The 20,969-nt window shown below is 45.5% G+C and overlaps 1 protein-coding gene across 5 annotated transcripts in view; it reads right to left on the reverse strand.

Moving 5' to 3' along the window:
* The window catches only part of LOC135539693 (msx2-interacting protein-like), a 29,761-nt gene that overhangs the window by 8,153 nt on the left and 639 nt on the right, over positions 1 to 20,969 (reverse strand). For 2 of the 5 annotated variants that reach the window (XM_064965738.1, XM_064965735.1), the window contains exons 2-11: positions 15,063 to 15,383; positions 11,842 to 12,327; positions 11,407 to 11,567; positions 10,965 to 11,165; positions 10,656 to 10,807; positions 10,437 to 10,562; positions 8,606 to 8,719; positions 8,369 to 8,482; positions 8,174 to 8,274; positions 121 to 8,035 (exon numbers count right to left, since the gene is read on the reverse strand). In XM_064965738.1, coding sequence (XP_064821810.1) covers positions 121 to 8,035; positions 8,174 to 8,274; positions 8,369 to 8,482; positions 8,606 to 8,719; positions 10,437 to 10,562; positions 10,656 to 10,807; positions 10,965 to 11,165; positions 11,407 to 11,567; positions 11,842 to 12,327; positions 15,063 to 15,383 — 9,691 coding nt within the window. Of the gene's footprint in view, positions 1 to 120; positions 8,036 to 8,173; positions 8,275 to 8,368; positions 8,483 to 8,605; positions 8,720 to 10,436; positions 10,563 to 10,655; positions 10,808 to 10,964; positions 11,166 to 11,406; positions 11,571 to 11,841; positions 12,328 to 15,062; positions 15,384 to 20,969 lie in introns of all 5 variants that reach the window. The other 3 variants (XM_064965734.1, XM_064965733.1, XM_064965736.1) reach the window with 2 other exon arrangements.

The following is a 20,969-nucleotide window of genomic DNA, read 5'->3' on the forward strand; positions in this document are numbered from 1 at the left end:
ACCAGAACAAAGCGATTTTAGTATAAAGAAGTTGGTTTTCAAACGTCATTTAAGACACGACCACATGATCATTATTAAATTGTGGAGATATGAAATGACATTGAATAGGGTTTAACTCACTAAGGCAGAAGTGATGTTGAGAGGTACCTGGTTGATCCCAAAAGGAGAGGTCTCAGTGATCTGTGAATGGATGGCCCGGGTGTTGGTGTAAATTCCTGGATACTCCGAGAAAGAAGCTCCCGTCCCCGATGGCAGCAGCTGCACCCTTTGGGGGGACGCCATGGCGGCCATACTTGGCCGAAACCCCATCATCCCATCCTTCGGAGGAGAGTGGGGCCTCTTGACCTCCTGTGGCTTTGTGACATCCTTCTCGGACACACCTTTAGCCAGCAGATGTGCCCTGGGGGACATCGACGAGGTGATGTTGGTAGATGAGGAGGGTGGGACAGTCTCTTGGATGTGTCCCTGGTGTGGCTCTGGGGCCGAGCGCTCTCCCTGAGGGTGGTGCATGAGCACACGCAAGTCCCTGGGCGACATGTATGGGTCCAGCTGCAGCCCGCTAAGTAGAGCCCCACGGGGATCCGGCTGCATGGTCTCTGCTTTCAGCTGTGTGGCAGATTGTCTCCCTGTGGCCTGATGGAAGCGCCTGGCATCGTCTTGCTCTCCCTCATGGCCCCTCACATTCCCAGGGTTAACCTTGAGGACTATGTCTCTGCCTACCGCCTGGGGCGAGGTGGGGCGTTGCTGGAGAGGACCAGACCAGGGAGAGGCAAGAGGGTCTCCATGCATACCGAAACTCATGACAGATAGGGGTGGCGTGTTCACCCTGACCTCTCCTTGGACAAGGTGCCCCATGGGGATTGCTTGGGGGGCACGATGGGGTGACATCCTTCCAATGCCACCGTGAGCACTGTGAGGTTGCATGATGACAGACTGCTCAGGGTGGTGGACACTGGTGACATACTGCTGCATGGCGGGCAGGCTAGAGGGCAGCATCCCAGGGAGGCCTTTGGGAGAGGAGGAGCCGATGGGAGAGGACACTTTAGTGAACGGAGAATGTGGATGGCCTGACTTGCGAGGAGAACGGGGCTCCTGTTTGACCCCACTGAGATGCGAGGGAGTTCTGTCAGTGGCCGAACCGGGAACAAAGCCTACATGGTTGCCAGCTGGAGGGGGCAGGTGGGGGCTCATTGCAGGACTTATGGCAGAGGTCCAAGATGGTTTACACCCATCAGCGTTCATAGCGTCAGCCCCATCCACTTTCTTTGGATGCTTCAATAACATTGTGAACTCCGAATGATGGTAACCTATCACTTGTGGATTACCAACTGTCTGCTGAAGCCTCTTCACGACTCCTCCTTGAGGCCCTGATGGGTAGGAAGATTCTAACTTTTCCATACCAGTGTTTTCTTGTTTAATGGAGGAAACCGTTTGTTGCGTCTTAAGGTGCCCATGGTCTGTCTGTATTGGAGGACACTTTGGAGTGTTTGACTGGGAGTGGGTATACATCTCCTGTTTTATCTGGGGCATAGACACTAGCTGCTGAGATTCCATGTCAACTACAGTAGCTGGTGGGATCTGGCTGATTTTGGCACTTATCCTCTGTGGTCCCTCCTTGATCTGTCCTGAGTGACTCAACACCACCACTCCCTCTGAGGTATTCACCCTTAGACCTGGGCTGGAGCCAGTACCCAGACCGGAGCTCTCAACCAAGTACCTCCCAGCACTTCCACCCTCCTCGCCAACTGATGGTCCATGGTACGAACCACTGTCCCTGTCCTCCATGCTGGGCGGCCTGTATGTCTGCTTGGGAAGTGGCATGTCCACTACGGGATTTCTGTCAACTGAGATATTAACCTTCTCCATGTCAGGTGGATTGCAAACACGACTGATAACAGAGGTGGCAGTGGAGGCAATAACAGAAATGACAGACTTTGACTCAGGGGATGGTAGTGAGGCTGGGGGCCGGACTACAGGCTGAGCTGGATGAGGCCTGTTGTCATTAAGAGAGGTCTTACTCGTCACAGCAACCATTGGGGTATTACTTTCAGGTAGGTGTGGAGGATCCCTAAGGGATAAGGTGCCTAAATTGCTAGGAACAGAACTACTGCATGGGACTGGGAGTGAAACATTTTTGTGCTTCATGAGAATCCTACGCAAGTCACTGTTGTTACGCTCAGTCTCCAAGGGCTCAGTGTCAGAGGGAACTGCTGGGTTCTCAAAGGAAGCTGCTGATGCTCTCGGAGAGGAAGGGACACCTGCGTCCTTGGACTGGTTGAGCCAATCTGGTGGGGAAACTGGTATCCTGCTTGGCTGTGCGGGCCTGATGTTTGGCCGGGTTGAGGGTGGAGAAAGTGAAGGTGAGATGCACTCAGGTGGTGGTGGTGGTTGTTGTTGAGGCTTGGGGAGAGTGGGACTTTTTGTTTGGGGGCAGACAAGTTTCAGATGTTGAGGTGGAGGTTGCTCTGTAAGGACAGGAGGTAACTTCGATTCTTTAGGCATGTCCGTAGCCTTAGGAGTCAAATGCTCAGTTTTAGGCTTCCAAGAGGTGGTTGTAATGACACCGGCAACTGGGGTTGAGGGAATAGTTTCTGGAACAGGCTGTGAATTGGAGGGCATGCTGTCTGATGTGATAACAGAGGTGTTCTCCGGTTCTGATGAAATTTCTTTAACAGCGTCCTTTTTGTTTGATTTTTGGCTCTTACACCGTTTCGGTGTTTTAGCTCTGCCCTTAGCACCCTTCCTGGGTGGAGTTGGGAAAAAGGACTCCCCCTGAATAGGGGATATATTACTAACAGGTTCAGCTCCCTTGGTCTGCTGGACGAAGGATGGAATCTCTAGGTCTGAATCCACAACAGCACCAATTACCGGCTCTTGAGGCAGAGGGACAGGTATATCCTCACCCATAATCGAGTCAATGGCAGCAGCAAGTTCATACTCACTAGCAGGATTGGCAGATTTCTCTTCCTCAGTGTCAATTTTTAATTCTGCAGATGGTGGGGCAAGTGGAGTTGGTGACTCTGCTGGGAGGGTTGGGTCTGTCAGTTTAGCAATGTTCTCCACAGCTTGCTCAAGCTCCTGTTCCTGTTGTAGCAAAGTTTTAGGATCTATTGGCGGCTTAGTTTCTGGTGTGCTCTCATCTTTATCCTCGTTGCTAGAACTCACATCTTTTCCTGAGCTAGACTCTAATAATGGGTCATTAGTAGATTCGCCTGGTTTGGTCTTTTTAGAAGAATCATCCCCATTTTCAGGTTCCTCATCCCCCATTTGAAGCAAATCTTTCACCTCAGTGACATTTAGTCTGATCTTCAGGTTCTTGAGGACAGGAGATTTTGGAGTCCGTGTCAAGCGTGGAGCTTTTCCTCTCCCACTCTTCTCCATTTTCTCCAATACAGGCTGTTCTTCCACGACTGGTGGTTCAGACTCTTTCTCGCCAAATTTAGTTCCACTGGCTTTCTCGTCAACAGGGTCCTTTTTCTGCCTGTCTTTATCTCGTGATTTCTCTGTTCCTAGTTGTTGCTTAACATTCTCCTCGTTCTTTGTCACACCTGGTGCTACAGTATCTTCCTTACATGAGACAGTGCAATCCTGCATGGCCAAACTGTGTTCTGTAAAATCCATCTGCTGAGAAACATCTTCAGGTGGTTCAGTTTTGTCCCCCTTCCTACTTGATCCAGTCGCTATGGGCATGGGTAATTGACTTGCCAAAGCTTTATGACCATGAGGAGAATGTCTGCCTTTTGACACTTTTGAAATTCTTTCACTACTCTCCGATTCATTGGAGTCTGTATCCTTGGTCTCCATTTTCGATCTATCCCCTTTAGCTGTTAACATGTCCTCTCCTAGTCGCCGATTCTTAGGGGGACGTCCCCGCCTTGAAGTAATAGGTGCAAGGGAATCCTGCTCTAACGGTTGCTGAGGGGCTGCTTCCTTGTCTTTGTCTCCACCTCGTTTCCGTGCAGTGCGGGGTGACTCAGTTACATCCTTTCCAGCCCCCTTAGTGGCATCTTCCTCAACTGGGGTGGCATACACAGATTTCACATTTCTACGCCTTGCTCTTCCAACAGATATACTCTGCTCTGTGCCATGTTCAGGGTCTGCTCCATGTATGGGAGACTTGCCTGTGGGTTTGGAATCTGAGTTTCCCTTTGAAGACTCTGCTCTTGGGGATGATGCACGTTTTGTGCGTTCACTCTTGCGGGTAAGCGGTTTCTCTGAACTAGTTGTTGAAACCAAAGGAGTCAGTGGGACTTGAGTAGGAGACTTACTCTTTTTGTTCTTGGACTTTTGTGGTGGTGAAATTGACTCATCACTGGTTTCATTATCAACAAGCACCTGGGTCTGATTGAGTTCAAGTTTCTTTTCCACCTCTGTATGAGTGTCTGTATTGTCTGTGTTGGTATCATCTTTTGAAACCTCCATCTCAACAGGGTTAGGTGGTGTGGAACTTAAAAATTCAGGTGGTAATTCAGGTGCCGCCAGCTCAGGCTCTGGTACAAAACTACTCACTGATGTTTCATGAAGGCAATCACTGCTGGAAGACTGCTCGGGGTTCAACATTTGAATATCCTGAGCTATATCTTCAGATTTCTGTCCAATAGGGGTTCTTTTAACTTTTCTCACAGAACGGATGTGCTCAGGGGCTACTAAATTAACAGAAGCAGGGGTCAACATCTCACACGGAGGTATTTGCAGGAGGGGAGGGAGCTGTTCATTTTCTCTGTTTTCTTTTGTCAAAGGTTCAGGTGCAGCTGGCTCTGGACCCTTTGGCTCTGGAGTAAACAGGTCATGTGTTTCCACTATTGGAGACATCTCTTTGGGTGGAAGAGGTGGAAACATTTCCTTGGGTGGAAGGGGTGGAAACATTTCCTTGGGTGGAAGGGGTGGAGAAGTATGCTTGGGTGGAGACATTTCCTTGGGTGGAAGGGGTGGAGACGTATGCTTGGGTGGAGACATTTCCTTGGGTGGAAGGGGTGGAGACGTGTGCTTGGGTGGAGACATTTCCTTGGGTGGAAGGGGTGGAGACGTGTGCTTGGGTGGAGCCATTTCCTTGGGTGGAAGGGGTGGAACCATTTCCTTGGGCGGAAGGGGTGGAGCCATTTCCTTGGGCGGAAGGGGTGGAGCCATTTCCTTGGGCGGAAGGGGTGGAGCCATTTCCTTGGGTGGAGACATTTCTTTGGGTGGAAGGGGTGGAGACATCCCCTTGGGTGGAAGGGGTGGAGACATTTGCTTAGGTGGAGACATCTCCTTGGGCATAAGTGGGGGCTGGGAAATCATGTGGTTCTCAGCAGGGCTAGTAGGTTTAGTCTCTGGATCCATGACCGGTTCTGATGTTTTAGGAAACTGCAGAGGTTGCTGTTCTGCCTCCAGTGACTTCTCCACCCTATTACTATCTACAGAATCTGCTCTTTTTACTTCATGTAACTGTTGGTCTTTCTGCTGTTGCAGCCGCGTGAACTCTAAAAAGCGGCTATGGAAGAGGACAACTGGTTCTGTGTCAGGCTGCCCATCTGCCAGGCCTAGCTGACCAGTTTGTTGAGCCGAACTTTGCTCAGGGTCCTCATGCTTTCGCTCTAGGTGCTGAAGACGTCTTGAGTCCTGCTCAAAGATTGAGCTGTGTAGGAAACGGGAGGCAAACAGTTCCCTGCGTTCATGTTCCTCTGGCTTGGGCTTGGGGTCTTCCTTCCTGTCATCTAGTTTGTCTTCAGACCCACCACTGCGAATTTTCTTCTTCTTCATGTACCAAGAGGGTGTAGGCCGTGGTGCTGACTCAACCTTTTCAGTATCTTTCCTGCTGCGCAAACCAGCAAAGTGTGAATCATAATCCAAGAAAGACCAGTTGTCCTCCCTAGAGGAGGACAGAGACTTTGCTCGCTCTAGCAGGGCCTTGGTATCTGGTGTGATGGTCTGGTCAAGTGCAAAGGAGTAGAACTTCATCCTCTCCAAAGTGGCAAGCTTGGGGTCTGAAAATCTGTCCACTCGTTGCCCGTCAGAGAAAGGCATAGAAGTGGAGGGCATAGGAGAACGTGGTTTGTGCTCTCTATCCTCTTCGGAATCGGATCGTACTTCCCCAGGCTCCAAATCTTGCAAAATTCCATACTCCAAACGCTTGCGATTGTGTGTATTTTTTCCAATGCCTCTGGAGAAGTTTAAGTCAGGTAAAAAATCTTGCTTTACTCTGCTCTCCCACTGTTTCTCCCGCTCTTCTTCACTAAGTTGTAAAGGAGTGCTTGGCTTGGACATTTGCGTTGTGTGTGTCCCTTTGACTGCCAGCTCCAGGTCTGGGTGGCTTTTATCCTCCGTTTTAACCTCCCTGAGATGTGAAGATTCAGCAAAGTCCTGCTCAGCATGATGAGAGAAGTGTTGCAAGCCTGGAGATGCAGTGTTGTGCCACTCAGGATCTTCACTCTTTTGCCGGAAGCTCCTGTAGACACGGTCCCCCCTCTTGGCACTGATATCTGCGTCAAATTGCTCTAGTTTCTTGAGTTTATGAGATGGGAAATGATCTGTGACATCTTGAGGTGGCTTGCCCACTTCATGTACCAGACTGCGGTGTTCCAGGTCCTCCGTTTCTAAGCCTTGTGGACTCCCAGCCTTTTCTTGTTTGTCTGGCTCTTGAAGCTGTTGGTGGAGCCTCCTTTGCTCCATCTGTTTGCGGTAACTTTGGGAGAGATCAATATCCAGAGGCTCTTCCTTGACACCCTTTTCATTGTCTTGTGCACCATATTTGAAAGGGCTCTGTGGATCTTGATTTCTTGCATTGTCTTGGTCCATGTTCCCATCATGGGAGAACCTTCTGGACATACTGTGGCGTTTTGAGTCCATATTGTCCATGCTCCCCTCGGGCAGCTCTTCTTGTCCTCTCATTGCAGGATCCTGACCCTCTTTATGACTGCCAAGAAACACCAGTCTCTCTGATTTGGATCTTGAATCCCTCCGCTGTGAGTCTTTTTGCTGAGACTTTCTGTCACCATCAATCTCTTTTGTAAAGGCAGTGCTAGCTCCAAAGTCTTGGGGTTGACTCCCATCCTCATCTTCCAGCCTTCTCCTCTTCTGTCGAATGGTTCTCCCACTGGCATCTCCAAAGCGCCTCTTTCTCGCAGCCAACCGATCAGAATCCACTGATGGATCTTTCCCATCATTTCCCGTGTCAGATTTTTGGTGTTTTCTGGATCGTGTTTTACCATCCTTGTCTGCGTTCTCACCTTTCCCTGACTCAAGCCTCTCACTTTTTACAGGCTCATGGCGAGAGGTTGACATTGTCGGATCTGAAGGAGGGTCGTTGTCACCTTTATACCGCTGTCTGTCAAGGCTGTCCTGGTCTGACACCTTTCCCCTTCCAGAGCCTCCATCCAGGCTGGGTTCTAGCTCTGTCTCAGACGGTGGGATGCTGGGAGAATTCACCTTTGCTTTCCTTGACTTACTCTTCTCCCCTTTTTCTTTGTCACCTTTCTCCTTTCGTCTCCCCCGCTTGCTCTTCTCAGCCCCAGCAACACGCTCAGGTTCAACCAGGTGGATGTCTTTTTCCAACCTCTCACTCTTAGAGCTGGCTCCATGTTCCAAAGGAGGAGCCTTGTCAGTCTTGTCAAAGCGTGGTGGTGAGAGTGAGCTGCAACTACCACTTCGCTCAGAGGATTGACTGTAGACCCGTCGCTCTGGGTCTCTGGGAGCACGCTCAGATGGTGAAGGGGAGGCAGAAGGGGTGATCGGGCGCCGTGGATGAGAGGGGCTCCACATGCCATGGTCTGCCTCAAAGCGCTCCCGCTCCCTTTCTCGCTCCCTCTGGATGTATGTGTACTTCCGAATGTCCTGCTCAAAAGGATCTCGATAATCCCTGAACTCCCGGGGGTCTTCATGGTAGCGTGGGTCAAAGTGTTCTGCCTGGTAGTGCTCCAGTTCAGAATACCGCTCACGGCTGCGGGCAGGATAGTCTCGGCGAGGATCTTCGGGGTAAATGGTGCCAGGGGTGCGTGCATTCTCAAAGTAGGCTCTTTCTGCTGAGAACTCATGGTATGGAGGTCTTGGTCGTTCCTCTCTGTAAAGAAGGGGGTTGTGGAATAGGAGAGAGGAAAAAAATAAGAACATTGAAGTGAGATCAAAGTACACCTGAAAACAGTAATTCAAAGTAATCCCTCAAATGCATTCACCTCACATAACAAAATGTGAACTTTACCTTCTTTCAGTTGGAATTTCGTAGAAGTCTCTAATGTCTTGCCCAGAGGCCTGCATAGAGCGATAAAAAGCCATCTGACTCTCTTGGCTGGCAAAATCCACCTGCAGACAGAAAACAAATCAACAATTTGTCTCCTTTCATCTTGTTTACTGTGAAACTGTCAGTCACGAGTAAGTCACACTCGTTTAGTCATACCTTTATTTTGTTGCCGCCAATCTTCCAGCCTTTGGTCTCCCTGACAGCTGCCTGTGCAAAATCTGTGTTGTTATACAAGATGAGAGCCATCCCCTTCAACCTGTCAAACACCACCTAAAGGAAGAAAAGGGAAAATCATGTTTAGAATAACATGTCTAATATAGTCTAATAGAATGTCAGGGAATTTAACAAATATTGGAGGGGAGAAAAAAAAACAAGAAAAAAACTAATATGGACCTTGACGACATGTCCATAGCGGCAGAAGTGACGTGTGAGATATTGCTCTGTGATGTTGGAAGCCAAACCGTCCAGCCAAACACATGTTGTGGGCATACTCTTCCCAAAACCCAGCTGCAAAGAAGACAGAACCAGACAAGGATGAAGAAACAGGAAAGAAAATATTGCTAAGGTTACTTCATTATCACCGAACTCAATTCCTTTTGTACTAACAGAGTGCATTTGGAAAGTACTCAGTCCCCTGGACTTTTCCCACATTTTATGTTACAGCCTTATTCTAAAATGTATTAAATAGTCCCCCCACATCATTATACACACACACACACAATACCCCAATGACAAAGCAAAAAATATTTTTAGAAATGTTTGCTATTATGTTCAAAATTAAAAACCACAATATCACATTTAAATAGGTATTCAGACCCTTTAAAATCAGTACTTTGTTGAAGCACCTCTGGCATCGATTACAGCCTTGAATCTTCTTGGGTGTTATGCTACAAGCTTGGCACACCTGTATTTGGGGAGTTTCTCCCATTCGTCTCTACAGATCCTCTCAAGCTCTATCAGGTTGGATGGGGAGTGCCACTGCACAGCTATTTTCAGGTCTCTTCAGAAATGTTAAAGTCCGGGCTCTGGCTGGCCCACTCGAGGACATTCAAAAACTTGTCCCGAAGTCACTACTGCGTTGTCTTTGCTGTGTGCTTAGAGTCGTTGTCCTGTTGGAAGGTGAACCTTTGCCCCAGTCAGAGCTCCTGAGCAGGTTCTCATCAAGGATCTCTCTGTACTTTACTCTGTTCCATCTTTCCCTCAATCATGACTAGTCTCCCAATCCCTGCCTCTGAAGAGCATCCCCACAGCAGGATGCTGCCACCACCACACTTCACCATAGAGATGGTGCAAAATTTCCTCCAGATGTGATGCTTAGCATTCAGGCCAAAGAGTTCAATCTTGGTTTCATCAGACCAGAGAATCTTGTTTTTCATGTCCTTTATGTGCCCTTTGGCAAACTCCAAGCAGGCTGTCATGTGCCTTTTACTGAAGAGTGGCTTCCATCTGGCCACACTAGCATAAAGGCCTGATTGGTGGAGTGCTGCAGAGATGGTTGTCCTTCTGAGGGTTCTCCCATCTCCACAGAGGAACTCGGGAGCTCTGTCAAAGTAAGCATTGGGTTCTTGGTCACCTCCCTGACCAAGGCCCTTCTCCCCCGATTGCTCAGTTTGGCCGGGCAGCCAGCTCTAGGAGGAGTCTTGGTGGTTCCGAACTTCTTCCATTTAAAAATGGAGGCCAATGTGTTCTTGGGGACCTTCAATGCTGCAGAAATGTTTTGGTACCCTTCCCCAGATCTGTGTCTCGACACAATCCTATCTCAGAGCTCTACGTACAATTTCTTCAACCTCATGGCTCATGGTTTTTGATCTGACATGCACTGTCAACTGTGGGACTTTATAGACAGGTGTGTGCCTTTCAAAATCATGTCTAATCAACTGAATTTACCACAGGTGGACTCCCCTCAAGTTGTTGAAACATCAAGGATGATCAATGGAAACCGGATGCACCTGAGCTCAATTTTCGAGTCTCATAGCAAAGGGTCTGAGTACTTATGGTATTTCTGTTTGTTTTTTTATATATGTTTTTTTTTTTTTTTAATAAATGAGCATGTGTCAATATGGGGAAGTGTGTAGATTGATGAGGATTTTTGTTTTTATTGAAGACATTTTAGGATAACGCTGTAATGTAAGTAACAAAATGTTGGAAAATGGGATGGGGTCTGAAAACCTTCCAAATGCACTGTACATAAGAGTTTAGGGCAATATAGATTTAAGAATTATACCTTGAGCCGGTTGCTCCCCAAATACTCTCCATCCATCTTCTTTATAGCTTTGCAGACACTGACAATATCAGAATACTGCACAAAGGCGTATTGAGGAACACCATTAACCTTTTTAATGTCAATATCCTGTGGGAGGGATGACAAAATGGATTTAAAAAATTTATATTTTTAGATGTGACATTTCACTTGCATAACCTTTGTGGCCAGTAACACACATACCACAATCTCTCCAAAGCGCTGAAAGATATCAAGTAGTTGTTGGTAACTGGTGGTCTTCTCCAAGTTGCCGATAAACAGGGTTCTAGTCGCTTTGGGGTGAAATTCATCAATCCGTCCATCCAAAGGCCTGAATTCATTCTCGCTCTCTGTTTCTGAGGGAAAGACTTCTATTACAATCACCAAACAAGACAAGTACACTCAACAGTAGGTGAATGACAATACACATCATTCGTTTTGAAGGCCCAAGCTCAAATAATGATTGTTGAAATGTATTACCACATCTGTAATTCAATCTAAAACGTTGCATACCAGGGCCGTTCCAGGCAGAAACCTCGATCATCATGCCGAAGAAAAGCTTTCCTTTGGAGACGTTGAGGGCTTTCTCTTGGTCTTCCTGCTGTCTGAAGAAAACCAGACCATATCGGTCCTCCAAGGCCCCGTGGATCTGCACGGATGTCACTTTCCCATGTTTCTTGAACTCATGGAACAGTCCATCTTTTAAACTTGTGTCTGGAGAGGGAAACGGACAGTTAATTGACAGGTCACGCAGCTGCATTGTTAAGGACAAAATTAAATGTTATTTAAAGGTTGATAATCCAAGTGAGAATTTCTTTGATAAGCTAGCTCTACATTCCACCGTAGCAGAGGAGGTACGCTATTTATTAGTGACCCCCTTCATAATGTCATGGTGCACAGCAAAGTGCAGCCAGAATGCATGTTTGTGTGTATACTGCTAGCTAGTGGTACTTGCCTGTGGAGCGCACTGGTAGGTTCTGCACCCGGATGCCAAAGCTTCTGCGTGGTTCGTCACCTTCCATTACCATAGAGCACGGCTGAGAGGGGGGTGCATGTGTAGCAGAGGACTGAACAGAGCGTGCATGAGACCCATCACTTGAGCTGCTGTTTGAATCGCTGCTGCCAAGTGGACAAATGTGAGATAAGAGGGAAATGTTCAGAGGGTCTTCAGCTAACATTACTAAATAGAGGGTACGTCTGTATGCATCTCAGATCAGTGAAATTCTCTCCATAATCCTACAGTCAAGCAATGTATTTTAAACTCTTTTACAATTGGGTAAATTGAAAGTTCCCATTTCTTGCACACATGTCTACAACACAGGCTAATTGACTGAATTGTGCTCCACCCATAACAAACAAACATCGGCACCATCACAAAAGCACATCCTACCTGCCACTGCCGGTACTGCTGGTGCTGCTGACAGAATCAGAGCTAGAGGACCTACTACGAGACCTAGAGCGTGGACCTCTACCTGGGGAGAGGGGGGCTCTTTTGGGGGAATGGGGGGCTTTGGGCGTTTGCCCCGTGGTCCTTTGCGGGGAGGGGTGTCGAGATTGTGAAGAATGAGATGACCGACTGCGGCGATGGTAAGTTCTGTCAACACGACGCCCTCGGTCATCTCGATAGGGGTCACGCCGCGCAGCACTAGACAAGGTGAAGGGATCTCCTCGGATCCTGGACTCAAAATGAGGCTCCGGGGTTTCAAAGCTCCCACCCATAGCACCGGCACTTCCTGGCCCAGGGCTAACTCCAGCTGCAAACATGGTGCGATCGCGGTAATAGTCTGCGTTGTAGTGACGCTGTCTATCAAAAGTGCCACCGCGCTCATGGTGTCCATAGGGGCTGTGATCATATGCACGCTCCCGGCTCTCTGAGCTGTTGGAAGACACATGCAAAGGATGGATAGAGGGGGAAGAGAGAGAGAGGGGGAGAGAGTCTGTTATTGTGACTCCAAAAATACTTATAGAAAAAACTTCCAGATAACTATTGGACAGTTCCAATATACAATGACGTTTCAAATAGACAAGTGCACTGTTAAAACGTCAACTTAAATACACAAACAAAACTGCAATGCTGCGGAGCGCTGGTTCTATAGAAGACAGTGGTTTGTGATTCAATTAGGAACAATAGAATACATTTGGTCAATTCAAACGATGGTAGGTTGGTAGTACATTTTATTTCGTCCTTCTCCAGTATTTATGCTGACAGACAATAGCTTGTATACGTTAATAAAATGGGGGCAGATCTATTCTGATAGTGGCATAGAGCAAGGTTAGGTAACCCAAGGACATGGAACCAAATATAAGGGCAATGCCAAAACTAAAGAATGCATCTACAAACATTGTGAGAATGTATTTTCTTTTGGATAAACGTAACACTACCACAACCATAATGATAGGCTGGAAAGCTACTGAACTCTGCCGTTGACTATAATCATCTGGAATCTGTGTCACATCACATTTGGCAAATCCTATTCCCTCAGATCAAATACCACTTCTGAATCAAGTAAGAACAGGGGGGTCTCTTAGGTGAGGGAAATGCTGACAGACCTGCTGGAGCTGAACTAGCCTATATTAAGACACCTAGTAACTAGGAGGAGCAAAAGCATAGAAGGGAGAGAGAAAGACAGGAGAGGGAGGGGCAAAAATAAGAGCGAGAGAGCAAGGAAGACAAGCCATTGGCACAGATGGTGTCTGCAGAAGCCCCCTGGCCCAAGCAGCTGTGTCTTTTTCACTAAAAGCTCTAACAATTAGTGCAGGAGACAAGGAAAGAGACAAGGGTGCAAATCTGGGTTAGGAAAAGAGATGCAGAGGGCAGGACAATACCAACCTTTTCCAAAAGCGGTAACCGAACCTATAATCCCAAATACAATCTAGGAGGACAGAATGGTGTGAGCAGGATTTTTTTTTTTTGAAAAAAAAAAGAAGAGCAAAAATCTTTATTTTGTCATCATGCGTACAGTCTTCGACGTTCGAGAAGAACAGCAGGTTAGGTAGGTATCTGAGGTATAATCCGTTATTTCTTAATCTCTTTGTTTGATGGAAAAAAGAAGAAAACAAAATAACCAAAGCAATGGATTTCTTATGACAAATATTGATGTAGTAGTAAAGTTATGATTTGGAAGAAGAAAAAAAAAGAAGAAAAATGAGTCACACATAGCAGTGCATTCCAAAATTAACACTACAGATGGGCCAGACTGAAAATATGTCCAATTTGCTTATGGTAACCGAGTATAAAGAAACAAAAAAAGCATGAATTGTCTGCATACTACTGTCCAAAAGAGAGACCGGTATTATTCCTATTCAAAACTAGGAAACCAGTTTGCATACACTCCTGTAAAAAGAAACAGTATCTTCTCTCACCAAAATGCATGGAATAATCCTAGTCCACTGCAACATAATTAATTCCTTAAAATAGGCCTTTTCCATATCCCAAAGGCAAAATAGACCGACAACTCCCATCACTTTGTGTAGACGACATCCTCTTCAGTCTTCATTCGATTTTCGCTGAAAATGCTGATGTTTCTATTCTTTGTTCGTAACCCAAACCAAATATTGATGCTGAGAGGATATACAGCTAAATCCACACTGGAGCGGAATAATCCAGCAATGGAAATGCAGTTACACATGTGTACATCCTATACCCAACATCCTTACATCCAATACAGGGGTTACATCCATTCTTCCACAAGGCAGGTACATCCAAAATGCATGTCTTCAGTTGTCTTCGTGGCCATCGCTCTCCCCAAAAATATTTCCATGGAATTTCTTGATGAGTGTTCTGATACTCCTCAGTTTCTCTTTAGTTCCTTTTGATATAAGCACCTTACTAAATTACAATAATACCCTGTAAAATAGTTTCCTTGTCTGAAAATGATCAATTAGCGGTGAATGATGTACTGATGGGGCACTGTGATGACTGATGCCTAGCCAATTTACATCCTTTCAATGGCAACTTACATCCTTTGGTCCATGATGTTATTTAAATCCAGACAAGAAGCAGACATCCTTGGTTTGGAGACATCCAGAAAAATAGTTTATGTCCAGCAGTGGAAAAAAAAATGGTCTGTCTTTTCTGATGTATAGTCCATACATAAATGAACCTGTCCGAAAATAATTCAAGAAAATATAGGGGTATTAAATCCATCACAGGCAACGATTTACTTCCAAGCAACGACGATCCCAGGTAAATTGTGGTTAGAATCCATGGTTCGGAAAATCTAATTACCCCCAAAAATTCACCAGGATAAATTCCAACAAATGTGATATATCCAAACTCACCAGGATATTCCCCACAGGTGTCATATCCAACTTGAAAGCAGGATACGTCTCACACAATAAATCCGAAATTTTGAATGATAATACCTCATATCCATACCTTTAAATGACCAATAGATTTGCATAAATATTTCACTTAGATCCCGCGAGAAAGGACAGGTCTGTGCAGATGGAGAAGGCCTCGTTTCCTAGGTTACCTTAATATGAAACTGTAAGGAATATATTCTCCTTGTTCTATTAATAACCCAACAAGGAAATCATGTGATTGCGGGAGAATTTTTTTTATTTTTTTACTGACACCCTGATCCCTCAGAGGTGACCATGTCCACTTACCCATCTCTTATCCGTTCATAACGCCCCTCTCTGGTGTGAATGGACACTGGGGGGCCAAACACTGGACCCACTGCCCCCCTAGAGAATCCTGAAACATCCCGCCCGTGACTGCTCGAGGGGGGGTTGTCATCAAGGCCCCGAACAGCACTAGGGACAGACCCAGGTTCATTGTAGTCAGTGCGCAGGTCCCTGTCCCCCATCTTGTTGACAGCATTGTGAGCCTTCTGTGCACTTTTGATATCCACAAAATCCACAAAGGCTGCCACGCCACCCTCCGACCCACGCTTCCGCAGGACCTTGACGCTCTCGACGCGTCCATAGCTGAGGAGCAAGAACAAAAAGGGAAGAGACGTCACACTTTATTGAGAGGACTATGTACATGTCCCTTCACTCATGAGCATAATCATCAGTTGGAAAAACATAATTAAACAGCAAAGAAAACACAGGAGTCTGCTTTTGCCAGCCAATGAGTTAAATTAACATTAGTGGAGGGCCAAGCCTTTTGTGACCTTGGTGTGGTAAAAAAAAATAAAACAAAGGAATAATGTCTTTGCTCATCTTAAAAGGCCCACCACAGCGCAATTCTGTTTTTCCTGTGTTTTGTATCATATTGCTGATGAAACTAACGCTGTCAGTGTGAAAATTGTTGATCAGTGTTATTCCTGAAAGTTGCTGGTTAAAAATACAATCTACACAGAACCTTCTAAATCAGTAGGTTTGCATGGGCGGGGGTTTCGGCTTTTCCATGGTGACATCAACATGTGGTCAATTGGTTAACGGCCTAGTAAAGTCAAAAACTAGATTGATATGTAAATAAAACATTTTCCACACCGAGGTTGGAATAATACCGTGAAAACGATAATGCTCTTTTAGTGGAAGAGTATTCTGAAAACACCACTTGAAATATCAGCCTGTTTTGGTGGGATGGAGTTTTGGCCTTCCATGGTCACATCACCAGGCAGTAAATTATTTAAGACTAATAACAAAAGAAGAATTCAGATCCTCTCTGCCAAATAACAGCTAGTTTTCCCCTCCCCACTCTGAATGTCTATGCAAAATTTGTGCTCGAGAAACAAGTTTGCTAAAAATGCAATTTTTGGCCATTTGAATAGAAATCTATTTATTGTTACCCAGATATAATTTTATATTGATATAAAAAAAACAGCAGCATTGGGCCTTTAAAGCCTACTGAAGATAGTATCTTCTGACCGGGGGAGGAATGCTCTAAATATTAACATGCATCGTTCATATCAGTAAGAAACAAATTTCAAAAAACAAAAGAAAGGGTCATCCTTTAGAGTCTAAGTAATATGGTACAAAAGATCCCCATAAAATCTGTCAGTTTAAGTTAGAGATGGTTGTTTTGCATGGGCTGCGTCTCAATCCACCACATCCGCCTATAAAGTCACCCTTCTACATCTGAGGTGGAAGGTGGCCGAGGAAGACACGTTTGTCAGACCACAAGACATGCTGAAAATTTGTCACCTCATTAAAACGGCTAGCATTTCAACGGTTTGACCGAGAAACACGATGGTGTTCTCCGTTTTGCGCTACGACCCCCTCAAGTAACCAAGGGACTTGTCTGAAGTCGGTAACGCTCATGTGCCAAATCAAGTCTGCAGCGCCCAAACCATTTGGGCAAGAAACTAATATTATCCGACTGTGGAAGGGGAAGACTCTCACGATGGCATTCTCAATTTTACTCCATGGCCACCACGTGTCACTGGACTCGTATGAAGGTAACCCATACAAATTAATGGAAGTATGGAGGTAGTCTTATGCCAACAAAAACGGGTTAAATCCTGAGCTTTCTAATATTTCCTAGATATAGGACAGACAATTCAAAACCTTACTCCCTATGATTTTTTGACTTTCTGTGTTATTCAATGCGTTTCTATGGGTTATAAACTCAGCAAAAAAAGAAACGTCCCCTTATCAGGACCCTGTCTTTCAAAGAGAATTCGTAAAAATCCAAATAACTTGCAGATCTTCATTGTAAAGGGTTTAAACACTGTTTCCCATGCTTGTTCAATGAACCATAAACAATTAATGAACATGCACCTGTGGAACGGTCGTTAAGACACTAACAGCAATTAAGGTCACAGTTATGAAAACTTAGGACACTAACTGACGCTGAAAAACACCAAAAGAAACATGCCCAGGGTCCCTGTTCATCTGCATGAATGTGCCTTAGGCATGCTGCAAGGAGGCATGAGGACTGCAGATGTGGCCAGGGCAATAAATTGCAGTGTTTGTACTCTGAGACGCCTAAGACAGCGCTTCAGGGAGACAGGACGGACAGCTGATCGTCCTCACAGTGGCAGACCACGTGTAACACCTGCACAGGATCGGTACATCCAAACATCACACTTCCGGGACAGGTACAGGATGGCAACAACAACTGCCAGGGTTACAACAGGAACGCACAAACCCTCCATCAGTACTCAGACTGTCCGAAATAGGCTGGACTGAGGGCTTGTATGGGCACAAACCCACTGTCGCTGGACCAGACAGGACATACAAAAAGTGCTCTTCGAGTCGTGGTTTCGTCTTACCAGGGGTGATGGTCGGATTTGCGTTTATCGTCGAAGGAATGAGCGTTACACCGAGGCCTGTACTCTGGAGCGGGATCGATTTGGAGGTGGAGGGTCCATCATGGTCTGGGGCGGTGTGTCACAGCATCATCGGACTGAGCTTGTTGTCATTGCAGGCAATCTCAACGCTGTACATTACAGGGAAGACAACCTCCTCTCTCACGTGTTACCCTTCCTGCGGGCTCATCCTGACATGACCATCCAGGCTCATCCTGACATGACCCTCCAGCATGACAATGCCACCAGCCATACTGCTCGTTCTGTGTGTGATTTCCTGCAAGACAGGAATGTCAGTGTTCTGCCATGGCCAGCGAAGAGCCCAGATCTCAATCCCATTGAGTACGCCTGGGACATGTTGGAGCGGAGGGTGAGGACGAGGACTAGGGCCACCCCCCCCAGAAATGTGCGGCAACTGGCAGGTGCCTTGGTGGAAGAGTGGGGTAACATCTCACAGCAAGAACTGGAAAACCTGGTGGAGTCCATGAGGAGGAGATGCACTACAGCACTTAATGCAGCTGGTGGCCACAACAGATACTGACTGTTACTTTTGATTTTGACCTCCCCTTTGTTCAGGGACACATTATTCCATGTATGTTAGTCACATGTCTGTGGAACTTGTTCAGTTTAAGTCTTAGTTGTTGAATCTTATGTTCATACAAATATTTACACGTTAAGTTTGCTGAAAATAAACAGTTGACAGTGAGAGAACGTTTCATTATACTGAGTTTAGTAGTAAAGTCCAAATTCAATATTTTATCAAATAATTATCTCATAAATATATATTACGGCTTAGACTTTTATAGTTTGTTTTAATTTATAGGGTTAAGGGTTCCCACATAGTCTTATCTTAAGTTACACTGCTTGTTAACGAAAGACAGACTGAAGACATAGGCAGCCACCTGTGCCAATTATCCATCTAGCATGCTCCGAATACCGTAGCTGGGTAGGAAGTGTAGTCCGTCAACTGAGACACACAGCTTGTGGATCTTTGCAAAACTGCTACAGTCGGTGTATCTTTTTTATTTTAAAGATTATTTCTTGCTGATGTGAAAGGAGCATATCAGCATATGTTTGGAAAACGATTAATAACATTTCTAAATGCTAAAACACAGTCAGAATTGTAGTTTACATGGAGCCAGCCATGAAAACCCTAGGTACGGAAAAGGGTTTGAGAGCTACACTACAGGCTTTCTTTAATATGAATACATTAGTGAGCATGTCTAAAAGAAGGTGCTCTTCAGTAGTTGTACACTGAAACACTAGATCCTTGTGCAGGTGCACACAGTGCTCATGTTCACTGAATCTGGCGCTTAGCTGAAAGCAGTGCTTGACTTGGGCCAGAGCAACATACCGGCACTTCAAATGTCTAGGGAATTGCGTACTGGCTCTTCTATAAAAGTAGCTTATCGCCGGCCCAGATTAACAGAGACAAAAATGCTTGATCAAAGCAGAATATGCACTGAATAGCAATGCAGTGGGCATTCATTTCCTGATTCAGTTTATTTGCCACTGGTCTGTGAATCTGTGTGTGACAGTAGGCTGCTTGAGATTGCGCAGACTGAAAATACACCAGCCTGAAAGCGCTGTTCCAAGTTGAAAAATGAGGGTTTGAAAGGTTGTCGAAATTTGTTTAATAACCTTTGTTAATGTAATTAATGAAAGCATACTTAAATATTATCAATAATTTTAAAAATCTACATGTCAGCCATGATCTTAATAACCCTTCAGCGCATGTCTGTGTGTACCAGTGCGAGCACGACATTTCAGCAGCAGGTATAAAATAAACCAACTAACTGGGTAGTCAACTGTTACAAATTCTGTTTTGAATTATCTGGCTAGTTAACTATAGCTAACTAAACATTATGGTCCTAGTCACCTTTCCACCTGCACTGTAGATAGCCTAAATAAATATGCACTGTTGGAAAGCTGGGATTCCCCCTCTATTAAACAGTAGCCATGTAATTGGACAAAGTAAAAAATATATTAAAAAGAAAAAAAGCCAGACAAATCTTGCTGTGCATAGATCTCACCTGAAACAGTAATATTTGAGTTGTATATATAAACATGCCCAGTTAGATACCTTGCTTTGAAGTAGCCATTTGAGGCGGCAAGTAGCCTAGTGGTTAGAGAATTGGACTTGTAACGGAAAGGTTGCAAGATTGAATCCCCGAGCTGGCAAGGTAAAAATGTGGTTCTGCCCCTGAACAAGGCAGTTTACCCACTGTTCCTAGGCCATCATTGAAAATAAGAATTTATTCTCAACTGACTTGCTTTGTTATGGTAAAATAAAAAATGTGATCCCTGATTCATTTAATGCACAATTCCATTTTATAAAGACAAAAGTATTTGCCTGTAATTTTGGGTGGCAACTAGGTGTCCAGGCTTTTGTTCATGCCCTGATCTAACCACATTGTTGCCTAAACAGTGGCTGCTCAACAGGACCGTGATGAAAGAGACTTGTGTGTTTCTGTGCTGGATCAAAAGCCAAGCCTGCACAACCAGTAGTTCTCCAGATGGAGGGTTGACCACATTTCGATAGCATGTGACTGTGACTAACAGTGCAGTTCTACTGTGTGTGGTGGTGGGTGGCTAAGTGCCTTGATCAAGGGCACAACGGCAGGAGATAGTTGGCCTACATGGGTTCAGACATAGCAGCATTCCAGTGTCAATAACGCCTACTTTTTCATGTGGGCTACAATAACAGTCATGAACATGTTAAACGTCATGGGAAATGTGTATAAACACTTCAATTAATAATCAGAGGACTCTATAGCATATTGTAATTTGTGAATATCGTTGAAAGGTCGAACGGACCAATTTGGAGAAAGACAGCCCCCGCACTTATTTAATCCCAAATCAAGCACATACTGAAAGCTAGTTCCCAGAACCTAGGCTGAAAGTCGCGGATCACGATGTATAATTTGGAAATTACCTTGATCATAATCGCAATCTCCCTGCAACTTTTAGTTTTCGGACGATGGAGGATCAAGTGCGATTGATGTTAGCCGATTTTCGGACGATATGAACAGCGGAAAATTGCAGGGAATACGTGTTGAATTATGCATTAAACGAGCAATAGAAACATTAAGTCCATATGTTAAGCGAGGGCTTTCATATTTCACCTTACTGGCAAGTTGATCAACTCGCCGCCAGGCAATCAAACACCACATATTCCGCTAGCGAATTATGCTAGCTATCTTAAACGAAGCTAGCTTCAGAAGAACGTGGAGAAATGATGCATTTAACGCAACAGTTTGATAACCTATTCATTATTAAGTAATCCAACTACCGTTGTAAATGCATAACTAGTAGA

The sequence above is a fragment of the Oncorhynchus masou genome, chromosome 5 (genome assembly GCF_036934945.1).
Source record: "Oncorhynchus masou masou isolate Uvic2021 chromosome 5, UVic_Omas_1.1, whole genome shotgun sequence".
NCBI classification, from domain to species: Eukaryota; Metazoa; Chordata; class Actinopteri; order Salmoniformes; family Salmonidae; genus Oncorhynchus; species Oncorhynchus masou.